Source organism: Bicyclus anynana, chromosome 3 (genome assembly GCF_947172395.1).
Source record: "Bicyclus anynana chromosome 3, ilBicAnyn1.1, whole genome shotgun sequence".
NCBI lineage: Eukaryota > Metazoa > Arthropoda > Insecta > Lepidoptera > Nymphalidae > Bicyclus > Bicyclus anynana.
This window is the reverse complement of record NC_069085.1, coordinates 6509124-6529275: the sequence shown is the minus strand read 5'-3', so window position 1 is coordinate 6529275 and position 20152 is coordinate 6509124. Positions and strand designations below refer to the sequence as shown.

The 20152-nt window shown below is 37.6% G+C and overlaps 1 protein-coding gene across 2 annotated transcripts in view; it reads right to left on the bottom strand.

The window, feature by feature from the left end:
- The window catches only part of LOC112048683 (T-box transcription factor TBX20-like), a 117601-nt gene extending 111232 nt beyond the window's left edge, over nucleotides 1-6369 (bottom strand). The window contains exons 1-2 of one of the 2 annotated variants that reach the window (XM_024086327.2): nucleotides 5993-6369; nucleotides 1883-2044 (exon numbers count right to left, since the gene is read on the bottom strand). In XM_024086327.2, coding sequence (XP_023942095.1) covers nucleotides 1883-2044; nucleotides 5993-6131 — 301 coding nt within the window. In that variant the 5' untranslated portion in view covers nucleotides 6132-6369. Of the gene's footprint in view, nucleotides 1-1725; nucleotides 1838-1882; nucleotides 2045-5992 lie in introns of those variants that run through there. The other variant, XM_052891199.1, reaches the window with a different exon arrangement.
- Between the last annotated feature and the right edge of the window lie 13783 nt (nucleotides 6370-20152).

The window sequence follows — 20152 nt, the reverse complement described above, 5'->3', positions numbered from 1 at the left end:
CTTTAATTTAATTTAATTTAATTAATTCATGTAGTATTCTGTGAAAACATTATAATGACCAAGTAAAAAACCTATCTAATTATCCTACTGAGTAGTAATAGGTACAGATTGGAGATTAAATTTGCATGTTAGGTACTTGTGTTAAATATACCACTTACTTTATACATTACGCTAGTAGCAGTCTTCATAAATAAGACAAACATTATTAAGCTTTCTCACAATTAATCAACGTTCGACGACGACAATCTAATTATTAATTATTATTCTTCGATTAAGAATTTCTGCAATACACATGATGAGAGAACTTTTCTATACAGATCGCGGATTAATGTACCTATGTTCTCCATGCACAGGGAAAGTTACGGTGGTCTCTTGGACTAACATTTTCTATACTCATTCAATCACAGAAGAACGCGGTGTGAACCGACCAGTTGTATGAGAAATTCTTGTTTATTATGATAATAATGCTGTAATCACAACTCCAATTTACTTTTTGCGTCACAATGGCTGAGTTCGAAGGTATTGTGTGTCAAAACTGTAATTACCTACGTGCATTTTATATGTTTTCAAATTATAAATGGAGTCCATTTTTTATAATAACGGAATGCATACTCTTACTACCGTATTTAGATTGTAATTAGGAGATAAATTTTTATAGCCTTAAAGTTTTACATGCCATTAATATGAACAAGAGATTCTTTAGGATTGTTAACTATGGTAGCCTAAATATTGCTCATAAATATTATTAAAAAAAACATAAATCGTGTGTACAATAAAAATCTGTGCGTTTATTTAAATAATTATTTTATTTATGTTGGAGCAGCTTAGTTTCGAGCATGCAAATTAGGTTTAGTACCTAACCTATGGACACGTCTACTTTATTATATTTTAGTGTGGTTAAGTTAGTTTTTTGCTCGTTTCTAAAAATATCTAGGCTGAATTCTATAATAATTTGACCCTCTTGAAGGCCATTCTATAAATGGAAAACCCTACTAATATTATATACATAATACTCTGTATTACCACAAGCTACTTTTATCCCGAAAAATTCCATGCAAGATCTGCGCAAAACTGGTATGAATGTTTGTTACTCTTTCACGTCCCGATTACTGTACCCTATACGAATACAGTTATTCACTGAAATTAGGAATTGAGATAGATGATAGCCTGACACAAAGACTCCTTATTATCCAGCAAAAAAATTACCGCGAGATTAAAGCTGAAAAGCTTATATGATATTTGTTATGGATGGTACAAATATTTGTTACTGATTCACGCAAATATTACTGAATGGATTTATGTGAAATTTGGAATGAACACGATTTATGGAAAATGTAAATTTTGCGCGGACAAAGTCGCGGGTATCAGCAGCAGCTAGTTATTCATATTTGGCTTTCTATATTAAGTCATCCTAAAATCTCGTATTTGCGCCATAAGATATTCCAGGTAACAAAAATCGATTATTAGGAAATTTCTCGGTTCCTAATTTTCCTTCCTAACTCTATTTAGCCTCGCATCTGTAATTTTAATGGCAACCATACACCTCAAACTGAAGAAGGGCAGAAAAGAGTATGACGGTAATAGGTTTTCCCCTGATGATTTGTAGCACAAAAAGCTCTACTATTTAAAATTCACGCCTCAATAGCTTTACGAATACATAATAGCCAAGAGGCTCTGGTTACGAATCTTGCGAACTCTGCCGCGATTTAGTTACTCAGGTGTTACCTGACGAAGGCGCGGTGGAAGGGGCGGCCGCGTCCGACGCGTCCCGTTCGCCGTCCGAGCACTGCTCCACGTCCACCTCCACATCCTCGTCGGACGCGGGCGAGCGGCAGCTGGACGCGGGCGAACTCTGTTGCGACGTTAGTTACTCAGGTGTTACCTGACGAAGGCGCGGGGGAAGGGGCGGCCGCGTCCGACGCGTCCCGCTCGCCGTCCGAGCACTGCTCCACGTCCACCTCCACATCCTCGTCGGGTACGGGTGATCGGCAGCTGGACGCCGGCGAACTGAGCGACGCCGGCGAACTCTGCCGCGATGATGGACCTGTTACAATTAAATAACTTGGTAAGTTGCTCTCATCTCCTCGATACCGTCTCTCACAGTCACAGTTTCTCTTGCGGCAAAACTATTTTGACCAAATCGGTTAAAATCTTACGTTTTATCTGTCGAAGTATGCCCAACTAATGAGCAACCCAAACGCAATTTTAACCGCTTTTCTATTTAAATATAACCGAACAAGTTAACCACTGCACCTAAGAGGCAGTAAAACTTGGAAATGCACCTTTATAATATAAATAAAATGCTCAGTAATTCGTTTGTAAGTAGCGTGTCCCACCGGGCGGGCGGTGTCGACCGCGTTCGGTTCCGCGCAATTAATCGGGAATAACGAACGGCAACACGACGCCTGCGCGCGCGTCTACGCGCGGACACAATTAGTGACCCCTTCGACCAACGTCGGGTCTCGAGTTTTATAGCCTTCGGAGAAAGGTAAACTGAGCGCTAAATCCACTCAACGAATCGATTTTTGTTGTTAACTATATGGCAACTGAAATCGCTTTACTACAAATTCTTGCTATTTACCTTTGGTTAAATCTTACAAATTACTTCAAACGGGTATTCATTACATAAATGCTTACCTATCTAAAAATTCCTAATCTGTTTATAATGGCAAGTTATGTTTGTGTTTAATCTGTGATTAACAATTAGCCAACGGCAACACGACGCCTGCGCGCGCGTATACGTTGAGCTCACAATTAGTGAACCCTTCGACCAACGTCGGGTCTCGAGCTTTATAGAATTCGGAGAAAGGTAAACTGAGCGCTAAATCCACTCAACGAATCGATTTTTGTTGTTAACTATATGGCAACTAAAATCGATCCTACTACTAATTCTCGCTATTTACCTTTGGTTAAATCTTACAAATTACTTCAAACGGGTATTCATTACATAAATGCTTACCAATCTGAAAATTCCTAATCTGTTTATAATGGCAAGTTATGTTTGTGTTTAATCTGTGATTAACAATTAGCCAACGGCAACACGACGCCTGCGCGCGCGTCTATGTCGAGCTCACAATTAGTGAACCCTTCGACCAACGTCGGGTCTCGAATTTAATAACCTTCGGAGAAAGGTGATGTGCTAAATCCACTCAACGAATGGATTTTTGTTGTTAAATGGCAACTAATATCGATTTACTTACTTATTCGTGCTATTTACCTATCTTACCGCCGTTATCTTTTTAACGTTCGTTAAAAAAACGCTCGTGCGAATGAGGGCTTAGTCACAGACCAATGATACAATTTATAAACATTCTGTTTACCAAACATTCGTACAATAAAACATGGACATCAATGCACTTTATTAATAGATATTTAGTCTGAATTGATTTCGGCAGTTGGTAATGTTGGACACACACCGCGGAATCGACGGCTTGCCATTAGCAGTTCGTCGCAGTGCTACCAACTAGCGCGCGCCTGCACCGTTTGAACTAGCTAGCAAACACTACAAAGTACTCAGACAATTTTCATCTCTTCTTTGAAAACCTAGGGTTATCTAGGTGCCGTGCTCAAAAACTTGGACGTTTCCAACAATTATCCGGTAAGTTCATTATTGATAATTGCGGCTTTCGAATAATTGTAGTTGTAAAAGATGTACAACTAAAGTTAAATCGTCTTGCAAAAATATAATGATAATAAATAGCTGTACTTAATCCGCCCGTCACACACTGCACGAGTGGCGAGGAAAGTAGCGAGGAAAGTAGGTAGAGAAGTTGTGGCCACGTTACTCGTCTTGCGCACCGCTTCCAATAGGTATTGTCGAGGCTAGTGCGAGTCAAAGGGCTAGTAGAGGCGTCGCGAGTATTTGCGCTAGTAGAGCAGTGTGTGGACCTCGTGTGGATAGACAGGGAGAGCAGCAACGTAGGAAGCATTGCTTGGCTACGGCATAGAAAAATAGCTAGCTAGCTAGAGAACAAATAATCGCATCGATCGATCGATCGATCGTAGCTCATTAGGACCCGGGACCCGACCGCACTGTCACGTCGCTTGGCGTCCACTTGTAGTCGACAGGTGGACCACGGGTGGACGCCGCGTTGTCACCAGTGAACCGCGCGTGGTCAACAAATTTCCGAGTAGTCTATCAGGGTTTGGTCCTAGGTGTGCACGAGTGAGTATCAGCGAGCTATCATCGAGTGATCACCTCACGAGCGAGGCGATCCGGTGTAGGTACGTTGTTGCTAGTAGTGAGCGCATGCGCACGAGTGAAATTCAGCTTTACCTATATCCCGCGGGAACCATGCATTTTTCCGGGATCAATAAGTAGCCTATATATTGCTCAATAAACTCCTCTATCTACCAAAGAAAATCCCGTTCAAATCGGTACAGACAGACAAAAATAATAAAAATTGATTGTGTTATAGGTAGTAGGTATCCTGTAAATAACTATAAGCACTTGACAAACCTGGTCGTTGCAGCCATTGATCGTGGTCTTGACTCGTGGCCGCCTAGTTTGGTAGGTGCTTAATCTGTACTCTATACTATTATTATAAAGCTGAAGAGTTTGTTTGATTGAACGCGCTAATCTCAGGAACTACTGGTCCGATGTGAAAAATTCTTACAGTGTTAGATAGCCCATTTATCGAGGAAGGCTATTTTATCCCTACCTAGTATGCATACGGGAACGGGAACCACGCTGGTGAAACCGCGCGGCGACTACTAGTAACTAATAACGTGTAAACATAAACAACTCAAGAAAAACTGTCTAACTTACAATTTACTGAATCAGTTAGACAGTTTTTATTAATTATTTTTTTTTCTCATTAAGATGTTTATTAAACGTCTTCCCGATCTAATCAAGAGATAGGTACCTACCTAGTACATAAGTGCGCAAAGAAAGCTCACAGCTGTGCACTCTTACTCGTAGTGAGAGATGAAGTGTAGAATCACTTTTACTAGTCACTCGCAATCCAATAATTTCAAGGGCCTGCAGCGCTTCGGCAGGATATCCGACAAAACTGAGCGTGTGTATGACATTTTATCGATTGTCCTGCCGTTAGCGCTGCAGGCACATGAACTTTTGGATGGTGAGTGGCTAGCACTACGCATACCTATAAGTAAAACAATTTTATTGGTTCAGTACCTATAGTGAGCGATTTTCTTTATTTTTACCATAGACGAAGGCACCTAGACCTAACACGTCTATAATTTTTACTATCTACGTATTAGGTATGTAATATGTGCTAGTAAGATAACTTACCGACGGAGTTTTGATTAATGTGGGTATACCTATTAAACTACCATACGTAGGTGCTTACCTATTTTACAAAATACCTAAACGTTAACAAGTTAGTTACCTACAATATTTAAACTTTTAAATAATTAGAATGTAGAGTAGGAAAGCAGTTAAAATATCTTAAAAGATAGGTACGTACTAGGTATGTAGTGAGCTAGGTTTGTGATTTGCTTAAAATTTAATGACTAGATTATTGTAGGTTAACATTTTATATTAATATCTTTGGGCTTGGATATTATTTATCTGTCTACAATTCTAATAAGTATTTGCCTAACTGGATCAAAACCTTCTCTAATAGGTAGGTATACAAATACATAATACATGTATTTAGACATGTACATACCTACTTACCTTTCCTTATTCTTAGTGGCTATGCAGATAACTTACCTATTTACCTCTTATCAATTATCAAGTGTCAAGTAAGTAGGTAAGTACCTACCGTACCTACTTAAAATCAAGAATTTATGTTTAGTTTCAGCAGGTTCTATCCATTTTCAACCCAAGCAAATGAAAATTTCGACAAATAGGTAGGTACATGAACATCTCTGCCTAACCTACATCAATACCTACTAGTACACCTACTTAATCAACTGAACAATTACCAAAACAATCGTTTTATTTTACGAGGTAGGTATTTTTATTTCTTGTTGAACCGATTCCGCCGACCGCATTCGGCAAGTTTCCCAGTTAGGCCTATCTTACCGAGGAATGGCGGCGAGCTGGCGACGGGGCTTCGCCTCTGCTCCGCGCTGCGAGCCATGATGGCCGCGATGGAAAAGTCCGTGGCCCGGGTCTTGCCCTCCTCCGCGACCATCCTGGAGCCCCACCCCTCCACATCCATCAACACTCAGTACCCCAGTCCTAATTCTAACACTGTATCATTCCGTCCGACACATCGTTCAATCATAATTTTCTTATACTAAACATGAATTAATTAAACAGTTAATTGTTATTGCACGCGGAAATTGGAAATTAGCTCATTTTTTTTGTAAGAAAACGGCACGGTATGTAAGCGAAAGTCGATCGAGCGTGCGCGACGCGGCACGGCGAGTCGGAGCGACACGGCACGACGGTTGAACGCGGACTGAACGCGCGTGCTCGCGGCGGCGGGGGCCGGCCGGGGCGGGGCGGGGCCTCCCCATCCGCCGGGGCAACCGGGGCCAGTCGGCTCGCTCCCCGCTGTCGCCGGCCCCGGCGCCCCTACTCATAACAATATCACATTATTATTTAATTTGTATTCCATATCACTTGCTCACTCCCGTCATAATTCATTGTTAGCATTCAATAATTTGTGCATTCCGTTGCAAAAGTTTTGCAAGTTTTATCCCATCTTGATATGTCAGATGATGGATGAAAAATATCCAGAAAAGCCCGAGTCGAGTTTGATTTTAGAGTATTTTATGTAAGGTAGGTACGTAGCTACCTACGTAATTTTCCAGAATTTATCTTCATAAATCATAATATTTTTATCAAAGAATTTTAATAATTCGATCTTGTTTTAAGCAATCGCAACTGCAATCAAGCCCAATTCTTGTGAAAATTTAGTAGAAAATACAATAAAAAACTTATTGACAAAATATCAGAGAAAGTTTTATAATGAAATCGCGCGCATTCACCGCGTCCGCGCCGCCCATTAATTCAGATCAGTAGATTAGAAAGAGAACGACGTTATTCAATGATCAATATACGGCTGTTAGAGCGGGATAACATAATGTTTGTCAATTAGCATATGAATTCTATGATGGAACACAGTAGTACAATGTACATTCCTGTCACAAAACAAATAGTATAGTATAGAAGGTTATCTTTTTTAGTAGGTATAATTTTAAGGTTAGATAAGTAGGATAGTTAGATGTACTTTTATATGATGTTCCTTACAATTTGGTCTCATTGAGACAAACATCATTGTTAGCAGATCGATAGGTAGATACTTAATTAGGTAAATATTGCCTAATAGTTACCTAGGAGTACCTATAGTAGGTACCTACTACTAAAAAGAGTAGTCTACTTCTAGGTACCTACTCTTAGTATACGTAGGTAAGTACGAGAGGTACCTACGCACCTGCCCACAAAAGAATTGGTAAGTAGTGCCAATGGCGAAACTTGGTCTATGAGAGAGACATTTTTTACAATTAGGTAAGTAGGTATACCTACCCAGTAGCGTGCACGAGGTTTTTAACTAGGGTATGCTCTATACGTACAAATTATACAAAATGGAAAATTCCATCTCCAATATAACAATAATAATTATATTAAGTAGGTACCTACTGTTATTAGGTAGGTACCTACCTACCAACATAATTCTCTAGAGTTTTGTCGTAAGTATCGTAGATTGTCGTATCGTGTCACATTAAATCAAGTTGTTATACGCATTACACCTCACTTGCGTATTTTTAACCGATAAAACAAAAAAACGTAACGTTGCTGTGGGATCTGGTATAAATAATGGCGGAGACACAATAAATATACCAACTAAACTATCTACCCAAAACACGCATCATTATGATATATGGATTTCATTAATTTAGTTTTCTTATGTTATACATAGGTAGTGTAAGTAGTAATTTTGGTAATTGACGTTGTATTAAATCTTAATTTAATTAATAAAGTTTTTTTATAGATAGTAGGTATTGGTAGTAGGTATTTACAAAAAAGTACTGTCTTGGTAGGGGACTTTGCTCCCCCACTAGTGATGTTAAGAGTTTATGCAAGATTGTTACAAAAGCTCTATCATTGTGTAATCTTCTGTAGAGCGTCACATTGTGACGGTCTAGTGGCTTTTAATACATAAAAGCTGCTAGAGAAGAGCCCGAGGGCTTGATGATGAAGGAGGGGAGGGTTGTAGAATGACACTAAAAGCATCTCCAGGGAGGCCCAAGGACTTTCAGGGTCAAGTAGGGAAACCTATGGGCTTTGGCGTATCTAGGATTATTTCCTAGGATGGGCCTGGCCCCTGACTGACATGCCGCTGAGGAGAGTCGACACTCAACATAATAGATATTTCGTTTACAATGTTTGTGGCTGGCCGCTGGCCTCTGAAACGGGTCTATAGATTATATTGATTTTTTTTGTATATTTTGTATTTTGACGTAGGTACATCACAGAATTTTAATTTTACCACGGGTGACCACGGCCCACTCTGCCCCCCTACTATATACGCCTATGCCTATGGGGAATCCTTCACTGGAGGAGATTTCGACAAAATTCTAGCTCTACTCTATAATCCTAGTAAACTAAACTTAATTAAGTATTCAAGTGGGGCGTTTTTATTGTGTGCTTCCATCTTAAAGTCGGTAGGTAGTGAGGTATAGAGTTGGCAGTCGTCATAATGTGGGTCGGTGAAGGCAGTATTTCACGGTTTGTATAGTTAATACACGGGGAGGCACGAAAAGACGCTCTGTTCTCATTTTGCTTAAAAGGGGGTGAATTATTAAGAGCCAGTAGATGTAGGGTATCTCGAGATATGATACAAGTAGACAAGGCCCGTCTATATCAACTACTACTTCATAAAATAGTTAATGTAGGTATTCACTTGCAAAAAAAATTGTAAAGAACTTGACATAGTGATTCGAAACTCGACGTAACTTAATAACTTTAGGTAATTATTATACGTTTGCAGCTTTAAGTTCTGATTAGATAGGTACACACAAAATAAAGAATACAAGCAGCGCGATGAAAAAAAAAAGACAAACGTCACGCGTCCTCAGACCAATTATAAAAGGATCCAAACAGTTTGGATCGTGATCGCGATGCAAGAACCAGCTCATGACTAAGGGCCCCGTATGGGTTCGAAACTAGTCAGGCATACTCCGACCTGATAATATCACGTGAGTTTTAGCCGTGTTTCATAATCAATTAAAAGGACCTGTATTGCACTCATAGTCACGAATAAAATTGTCTGTCATTTTCTGAAGAAAACGAGCTTAGATTTGGTAGGTATGCCTATGTCTTATACTAAACTAGAAGTTTTTGCCCGTTTTTTAAACAATTCAATTACACAAAAAGGTATTTTTACGGAGCTCTTTAACCGACGAACATGATTACAACTATTTAACATCGATTCTATAGAGACAGTTTTTATAATCGCATTAGATCGTTGATCATATACTTTGACAGAAAAGTAACGTCTAGCGAGGCAGGTCCTATACAATACCTAATTGGTCTGAGCACGCGTCTCCTTGACATCCGCATAGACAAACTTTTTTCATAATCTGTATTTCAAGATTTAAAACTAACAACTACTACGTAAATTACTGTCAATAGTTACCTATAAAAAATCACTCCATCTTATTTTTTTAGTTTTTGTGAATAGTGTTAAAATATTTAAAAGTTTATTTTTCTTGAATAATATTGAAAATTACTGATGCGATGCTTCGTGTCGTACTGACTTGAGAATGTATTATTTTTGAATTTGTGATTACTATGGATAATGTAAAAAAGTAATAGAAAAAAAAATGTACCTAGGTAGGTACATTTTTTTTGCTATTACTTTTATTCTTTTTCTTTTCTTTTATATTACTTAGGTATACCTAATAACGATTACAAATGAATAAAATATGTTCTTACTGAATAAAGAAAGTTTGACTTTGATGAACAGATGAACATGATGAGATGACAGAGAGATACTCGTATACCAATGTATATTTTTTTAATTATTATATTATACTTACCTATAGGATTAATCAGGCAATAGTGGTCAAAATATATTGCATACCTATTGCATAGTTCATTGCTCAGTTTAAGTGGTTTAAGTTTGAGTCGCTTACCTAAAAAGCTTTAATAGCTCAAAGGATTTAATCTTACGACTTGATACTCCAGGTTCAATCACAACCTCGTTGCACTATAAATATTTAATATTAATCTAATTTAAAAACCGTGACAGCCGAGAACCATGGTAGCCCAGTGCATATGACCACTGCCTCCGATTCCGGAGGGTGTAGGTTCGATCCGACTTTTCAGTTGTGTGCATTTTATGAAATTAAATATCAAGTGTCTCAAACGGCGAAGGAAAAACATCGTGAGGAAACCTGCATATCAGAAAATTTTCTTAATTCTCTGCGTGTGTAAAGTCTGCCAATCCGCATTGGGCCAGCATGGTGGACTATTAGCCTAACCCCTCTCATTCTGAGAGGAGACTCGAGCTCAGCAGTGAGCCGAATATGGGTTGATAACGAATCTAATTTATTTAATCTAAAAAAAATTAACTAGTATTATTTTAATCCTCAAGCACAAACACGTCATAGAGACAAGAAAAATTATAATTTTCAAAAAACTTAAATAATAGGATTCGTTGTCGAAACTTCCCATCGAAGACGTACAAAAACTCAACAGTGCATTGCGTAAAAAAAAAACTTGTAAAACCGGTCAAAACATCCCAATAAACCGGAACTCATAATTCAATCGAAAAATCAACAGAAACTTATAAATAGGAAATAGGATAAGAATAAACATCAAACATGAAAGGCCCATTGTGAGTTGCGTTGCACAAAAGTCTAAGTCAAATCCCGCAAAAGGACGAAAGCCGGCGCCCGGCTTTTTCACAACGCAAAGTATCAGTGTCGGTTTGAAATGTACAAATATTTTTGTTCGGAAGCATGCACACGTGGGCCACACAGGACGCCATCTTGAAAAATTTGTCTACTTTTGGAAGTCTGTTTGACTTTGCATGAAGTGGAAGTAGTAAGGTGTACAGACAATAGAATGGGTTAGTTGACATTTTTTTTAAATGGTCTTAAATAGTTCATAATCGTTCTACAAGATTATCTACCTATATTATATAATCGTAAGGAATACCTGAGAATTTTCTTAATTCTCTACGTACGTACGTTACGTAGCACGTATACCTACGTATACGAATCCGCATTTGGCCAGCGTGGTGGATAAGGCCTCTCATTGTGAGAGGTGACTCGTGCTCAATAGTGAACCGAATATGGGTTGCTAATAAATAAGGCGAAGTAATATTCATTCATTTCAACCATCATTACATAAATAATCGCGACTCATCACACCCAGACAACGATCACCTGTCACAGTCGACTGTTTAACCGTTGCCATTATTAAAAAAAAATGTATTGCAACTCTCAAATATTGGAATAAAGAATAAGTAAAACATAAAGAAGGCGAGAGGAGAGGCAACAAATCGCGCGCATTATACATGACAAATGTAATGCTCGGTGTCGGGTTGCGGCCACCCGTGCGACGGATTAGTTTCTCATTCGTATTCCCATTCTCATCCGTCACGGCTTTTATCGTCCATCCGTCTAGTAGCATAAGCTGCTACTAGCTGACACCTCGCGATTTCACCCGCGTGGTTTCCGTTTCCTTAAGAATACGGGAATAATATATAGCCTATAGCCTTCCTCGATAAATGGGCTATCTAACACTGAAAGAATTTTTCTAATCGGACTAGTTTTTGAGATTAGCGCGTTCGACCAAGCAAACAAATAAATTCTTCAGCTTTCTTCTTCTTCTTTCTTCTTTTCTTCTGGGCCTTTTCCGCACTTGGCCACTAGCTCTTGTACTCTTCGGCTTTATAATATTAGTATAGATACATGAAAACTTCGGATCCACATTTAAAAATATTTTATAACTAATGACTCACGTACGCCGACATGTTGATTAATATTCTAACCTATATCTCCCAGTGAAAGTTCTATTTAAATCGATTCAAACGTCCCTGAGGTTACCTCGGACAAACATTAAGATAGAGAGACGAAATTTTTAAAAAAGCTTTATTATGTTTTAGTATTGTGTAAATAACTATAAGCACTTGAGGAAACATGTTTGTAGAGTTACCATCTTTACAGGAAGCTCCGATATCAGAGTAAAAATGACTACTTATGACGATAACCCTGTATTTTTTCAGAAAATATCATACTCATAATTTTATTTTTGATTATGACTGTTGCGTTGCGTGAACAGTTTGATTCCTTCGGTAGCGTTGGAGGAGAACCTACTAAAAATGGCTAACACAAATGGAATGTAGATATTATAGTAACATAGTAACTATCTACATTCAAGTTTTGTTGAGTAAATGTATAAAAATGGCCTTACAATATCTATTGAATTTTACATTAAGTCATTATACTTAAATATACTTAAACAGTACACATCACTATCTAGCCCCAAAGTAAGCATACATAGTAGCTTGTGTTATGGGTACTAAGATAGTTGATATTATAATATAATTATACAATTATATACTACATATAAATACTTATATAATGTATAAATACACACAGACACTGGAAAACACTCATGCTCATCACACAAATATTTTCCAGTTGTGGGAATCGAACCCACAGCCGTGGATGCAGAAAGCAGGGTCACTACCCACTGTGCCACGCGGCCGTCCATTGTATGACTATCAAATGTTACCTAATATGTAAGATAGACGTCGGAGAGAATAACAAATTACCTAAATGGAGCATTAAAAGATTCCGAAAAATAACAATCAAAGACTTAGGTACTCAATAAATTCATATCGATTTATTAAGTCTAAACTAATATTATACAGAGGAAAGATTTGTACTTTTGTATTTCATGAAAAATTCAAAATTACTGAACAGATTTGAAAAATTCTTTCACCAATAGAAAAGTACATTATCAAGGAGTATCAAGGCTATATAATATATCATCTCCGTATTCCCACAGAAATGGTAACTACGCGAGTGAAACTGCGAGGGTTTTGCTACTAAGTACATAATATTTTATTATTAGGTACTGTACCTACCTACATTGAAAATGTTGCTAATGGAAACAAACTTCCAGCTTACTTTCCGTTTGCTCCCCAAATAGTGTGCCCTCTGCCCTTGACGTTTGCCACGCCATCTATACGACTCCTCGAAATAATTATTCCTTCGAAAGAGTTCTATTTTTGAAATCACTAAAATAGATGCAAAGAAAATAATTATAGGTACTTATGTATAGGTACTTATGTATACGAGTGACTAATAATAGAAAACTCTGTGTAATGATGTACAACCGGCTGCTAATGAATTTATTGAAAACACAGTTAGATTTTAATAGTGTAGACACGTTCGAGTAAGTTTATCACCGGGAGGGTTCTGTACATTAATTTACACGAACCGCCATATAATGTATCTAGTAATTTGTAGATATTATGTATTGTGGTAAGTGAGCAGTGACAGCCCAGTGGATATGACCTCTGTCACCGATTCCGGAGGGTGTGGGTTCGAATCCGGTCTGGGGCATGCACCTCCAACTTTTCAGTTGTGTGCATTTTAAGAAATTAAATATCACGTGTCTCAAACGGTGAAGGAAAACATCGTGCGGAAACCTGCATACCAGAGAATTTTCTTAATTTTCTGCGTGTGAGAAGTTTGGGCCATTGTGGTGGACTAAGGCCTGACCCCTCTCATTCTCAGAGGAGACTCGAGCTCAGCAGTGAGCCGAATATGGGTTGAAAACGATGTATTGTGTGGCTTTAAAAAAGAGAAATTTCCATACTTATCTCTTTTTAATATGGTCACTATTCACGTTCCGTTCTAATTTGTGGGAAAATAACGTCTCAAAAGTGGGGATAATAATCTAGAGAACGGTGATCGAACAGGAAGTGGTTCGGTGATGAGTACAGCCCCTTTAGGTACTTTTGAGGCTCTTATGTGGTGTTTTTATTACTTTTTTATAATTATAGGTAGATTTATATATATTTAATTATTATTTTATATATATTTAATTATTTTTTAATGAACATACCTACCTGCCACAAAAAAGCATTTCTGAGAACTTTTGTATTAATATAAAATAAGGGCGGAACCCTAAAAACACAATATAACTTTAAAGTTAAATAAGTATAGACCTATATAAATAAGGTATAAAAAGATAATTTCTTCTATGAATTACTTAGATATATAGACATTTTTGGAGTTAATCCACTTAAGAAGATCAATATAAAAATAAATACGCAATCCATCTTGCTGGTTATGTAAGAACACCATTCTTCCGCAGCCGTGTATAATATCACACAAATGCTTACGCTTTCGTATTCATACAAGATTCAATCGATAACAAGGCAAGCTCGATCGAGTTGAGAAATGGGCGATAATACCTCATTACTGCAAGCTAGAGCCGTGGCCTCTACGGCAGCCATTGTTGCGTGGATAAGCCCATTATTTATGTACTATTAGGCACAATCTGTACTTAAGTTTAACCATTTACATGTAGGTAAACCCGCCCACACCACGCCACCGTGAATTTCTAAATAACATACGTTGCCTTGAATTGTTAATACTAGAAATAGCGTAGTTTAATGAACAATTGAACAGGTATACCTACATGTACATACATCCTCGTACCTAGTGATAAATTAAGTGATTAAAGTTACTTACTCTCATCTCATCTGTGATCAATGATAGGTAAGGTAATAGGAAATAATATTAACTGTTAAAGTTAAGTATTTCGTATGAATCTCTACAAGTAGATACCTACCTATGTCGATTGAAGGTATTATAAATTGTACAGAGACTTTAAAAGTTCTCATAATGACTAGGCTGCAAAATTGTTATTTTATGTAGGTAAGTGCACGTATTCAATAATTAGCAAGCGAAGTATCAATAGGTAATCTAAAATATTTAATATTCCTGCCTCATGCCTGCCTATTATTTGTACAGTTTTCAATAAATAACTCTCAAGTTATTATAATTATACCTGATACCTGCTGTGATAATTGGACTAAATGTTAGTGTGAATTTTAGTAGAAAAATAGTTCTGAATCGTTTTTCTTTACTGCAATAATCTTTTTTTTTTTTTGTTGCAATTGTTTTCATCTTGATTGACGAACTTAACCTAGGTACATTTATCATAAAATTATACTAAATTTCATTTTTTTTAAAGAAAAATATTAGGTATATCACCACGGCTTTATCGCTATAATTTTTACAGCATACTGAATTATAAAGACAATCGTATGGAGTCTCCACACTCGCAAACCGCGGTGGCGTCCACAACGGAGGCATTCACGGCAGCGGCCCATGGAATAATTCCAGTTGTGAGCATTTAAGCTTTTATCGAGCACGGCCATAAATCGCTGCGCGGGCGCAAGCTAATCCCTTCCCCGCGCCCCGCCAGCTATAAACAGAAGTCAACGTGTTGGACTTATAAATCCCGCTCTTAACTATTGTATCTCACGCCACAATAATGAAGTTAGCTCGTTCAGGAAGAATTATGCCGCCACGTGGGTGGGCGACGCGGTCGGAATGAATCCTCGGAGATTACGGCGCGATTTTTTGCGCAAAACTGTGATGTTACGCAGCCGGTGAAAGGTCGCCTACAAAAACAAAACTCGAACCGCTGTGATGATGGCTCATGTTGCGGGATCGCTTATAACTTATAGGGTACTTTATGGCTATCCATACGATCAGTCACGTCAGTCAGCAGTAAATCATCATCACAAGTCGTTACTCAAGGTAGGTATACAATTTCTAATATTACTCGAGCTATAAATCTCGACGAAAGGCTTTTTCTAGAATATTGCGTATTTTAAATTGAATAGTATTGATAGATACGTTTTAGTGCGACACTGATAAACTCAGAATTGATTATCAAGTAGTCACCTACATAGATGCTTTTTCCTTATAATACATTCGGAGAAAACAGACAGACATTAAAATGTCTCCAAGTAAAATTATAAGGATTCCGTTTTTGTACTACGTACATTTGGAACCCTAAAAACGAATATAATGGAATAAGCTTTCTGCTTTTTCGTGTTTCCTCAGTCACAAAAATGTCTATTACTAAATAATTATACCGTGTAATTTGAAAAGATCTTTATAAAAGGCACAAAAAATATTCAGTGTAACATTTACACACCGCACAAAGTTTGCACAGGTAATGCGTGACGAATGTGTGTGAACTGTGACGCGAGCACAGAATGGGCGCGCGTAATCGCCCCAGTGCATATAAACAAACACTCGTGGCGGACACTAAAAAACCGATATATTTCACCAAACTTTTATATCCGTTCTCTCCAACTTATAATATATTACTTTTTCTTTAGCACCTTTTGTATCTTTTAGTGCGTTGTCCCCACTTTTATGGGTGCAAGGCGGTTGTAAATCATTGTAGTAGAAGTGGTACAATCGTAAACAATACGAGTCCCGCAGGGCGACCGCGGCAGGCCACTGCTCAGGCACAAGCTGCGAGCCTCGGAACATTCTCATATAGTTTACTTTAAGGTTCACAAGTAATATTCCTGTTAAAAGAATAGGTAATTCCACCTCATCGAAACACACTGAGTGTGTTTGATTGTGAGGTGGAAGACTACGACATTAATCCTATTTTCCGATCTAACCATCGGAATTAATCATCCATCAATGCTTAAAAATCAATGCTTCATCATCAAATTGCTTGCAAATGTAGATTATTATTTGCTGCAGCGTCCTCTTCAGCGGTAAAATACCATTTTCTTCATTTAAAACATTGTGCTTTTCGCAGAATATTATTGTTTTTAGGTGACTAAAAGTTATGTTTACTAGTGAATTTTAGTCATATAATAAACAGATAGTCCTTGTATAAGATTAAACAAGTTTGCTTAACACAACACTAATCTCACTTTTTTTCTATATTCACGTATTTTTTTAAAACCTTTGTATCTAATATAAACTAACTAACTTAATAAGACCAAAAATCATTCAATGAATGATTGAACTCAACGGTTAATTTCAATTCTGCGTCTTCTAAAGTGTTGGTATTAGCGTAACAAATAAAAGATTTACCGTCAATATAAAGAAAATAAACACTAACAAGCCGAGGCGCACCGAACGTAACTGAAAGTATATTAAGCAATAAAAAAAATCTCCTTATTATTAACAACAAAGGAAACAATTTCCACGCGGAGCCTGAACGTGGACATCACATTACCGATAACAGTTAATCCGAGACACACCAGCTGTAAATTAAACTTTATATCATTTTTAACGACCGCCCCGAATGGTGTTTTGATTGCGGCGGCTGGAGGCGTCGACAACTCGACACGTCGATAAGGCGACAGCTATGGCACAAAAAACGCGCGTTTTATAGCCAAAAAAGCGACTCTCATCGCTCACGCATCTACTCGTCGCTTCGACGATCTCTCTGCAAGTGTAAGCGATGCTTTAAAACTTCAGAGATTCCCATCTCTGAAATTTACGGGTGATTTTCTTATAAAATAGGTTCGCACTTTATCTGAATTGATGATGTGGTTGTGGCTTATTAACTATTATTATTAACTCTTGGCTTAAAGATTCCTAGTTTGTAAGAATTACTAAATTAGACTGAGACAAAGAGTAGCCTACTCTAGCCATGAGTAAAAGAATAGGCGCAAAAACTGAAGGCAATGTGTACTGAACAGATAATACAATACAAGAGTCTAGCAAACTAAAGTGGCAGAATGCATATTTGTCGCATCGCAGCGTAGAGCAAATGGCTGGAGCAGTACACCAGTAAGCGCAGGGTAGGATGCCTTTACTTTGGTGGTCTGATGACTTATAGAAGTTAGAAGGAAGTAGTTGAATGAGGGAAGCGGAAGATCTTGTGTGGTTTCGCATTTTCGGCAAAATCCAAAAGTAGACGAATACATAAGCTATAACTTACCTACCACCCAAAAACACAGCAATCAATATCTTAACCACCTAATTTTAAAGCTGATGGTGGACTTTAAACTTAAGTCTAAAACATCTAATTAACTATTAGTGTTACTCATCGACAAATTAACATAAAGACGATATTATGTAACTTTTGGACCTTCTTGAAAAACGTAAGTAATATGCTTTATTAAAAAAAAGTGTCGCCCATCTCCGCAGTCGCCAGGGAGTTAAACTTTTATGTGGATTCCAACACCGCAACACACTTCAGTTTTACGAGCATCGATATAGGCCTCACTTGGCGTTACGGGTCATCATCAATAATTTTTTAGTGTCTACCTAATAGCTCTGTTTTGTAAGTCCTTGGGCAGTGAGATGTTACTACTCCTCGATGTATCATAATCACACGTTCTATAAAATACCAAAATCAAATTACTACGGAGAAAAATGACGTCTACTCTAACTGAAAGGTCTGATGATAAGCGATGTCTATGGTAGACTTCTAGTCAGCTAACGACCATTATGATCGTTGTAGTGCACATTGAAGAATCAAAATGTTCTTAACATTTTTTCATTAGTACGTACATAGGAAAACTACCTACTTTCGAGATTTTCATTACTAAATTCATTAATAGTAGGTTGGTAGGTACAGATAGGTATAAAATATTTGCTTCTGTTTACGTTAATGGTAAAATCAATTTTGCACATCATCCTAGAACAAGATTTTGCATCCATTCTGACGATATCTACGTGAACATCGTTAAAATAGTTTTTAAACAGTGGGTCTCTATCTATATCTAATAACATCTCAGTACACTTAACTCTTAAGTTTAATTTCGTTCTGGTAACAAATATGGACATAAAAATCATTCATTATTTTCTCAGCAAATCTTCAAGTAGGTATACCTATTTTTGGTTAATTCATTGGTATTATGGACCTACATAGTCATCAGGTTTCGCTGGCGATTAACTACAGAGTTTTAGAACGAGACATCAAACCACTGGGTTATTCGCTAACTCAGTGTCTTTTTGAGGACAAAGTCAACCGAGTCGACATTAGTACGTTTTACATTGCAACATAATTTTGATTGATTGAAATCAAAAATGTTTAGTACTAGCTGAGTAGCTATGTTTAAGAAGCTAGTACTAAACTTTCCCGTTCCCGTAGAAATACGTGGATAATATATAGCCTTTCTCGATAAATAGGCTATCTAACACTTTGTTTGTTTGCTTGCTTGAACACGCTAATCTCAGGAACTACTGGTCCGATTTGAAAAATTCCTTCAGTGTTCGATAGCCCATTTATCCAGAAAGGTTATATATTATCCCCGTATTCCTACGGGAACAGAAACCACGCGGTGTCAGCTAGTATTATATAGAATTCGTTGCATTTGAAAACGTTCGAAATAAAACGAATTCAAAGGTTTCATTCTCTGAAAGCAACCTTGTTTACAAATACAATTTGACTACGAGTACATTATTTTGTTAAACAAAAAGTGATTTAACGCTCATTGATGTATTTAACGCAGCAAATAAACCGTGAAACGAGACCACAAAACGCGTAAAGAGCATCAAGTGATAACAATGAGGCGGCCATTAATCTCTCATTGTGCGACGTCGTCCCGTTTTGTTTGCGCTCGTCCCGATTTATTTCAGACGCTCGCAGTGTTCTATTGTCGTAAACGATCGGGTGTGATCGTACACAAAGGCTGTGACAAACGGGGCGAGGATAAGTCTATACATCATATTTGTGTACACAAACCATAAATTCCGCCCAACGGCGAAACAAATTTCAACGAAAACTATATTATTATATTAATTGTCGCGCAGAGTTAATTTATCATTATAACTATTGTGTTTTATACTGTTCTATGTTGGATTGCACGTATTGACTTGGTCGATAGCTAGATATACTTCAGTGTCGACTTTTCTACTAGTGGTAGGTACATACCAGTTTTCTGAAACTTTCGTTTTACTTTGATAAGATGGAAACTTTACAATAAGTAGTTATTGGATTGCACCTATACTTACCTTTTTTTGTGGGGAAATTCTCATCATTCTAGCCACGGGCCATTCTAAACAAAAAGGTTATGTCGGACTTAGACGAATAGAACCCTATGGTTTTTCAACTTATCGTCCGCTGACTGAACCAAGCGAACGTATCGTAATTCACTGCAACCCAGAAAGCATTGCAACTAACTTTACCTGTCATAACTTCTTGGAATCGTGTTCATCACTGAAAAACACAACTGTTGCTCTAATATGATATAACATACCTAGC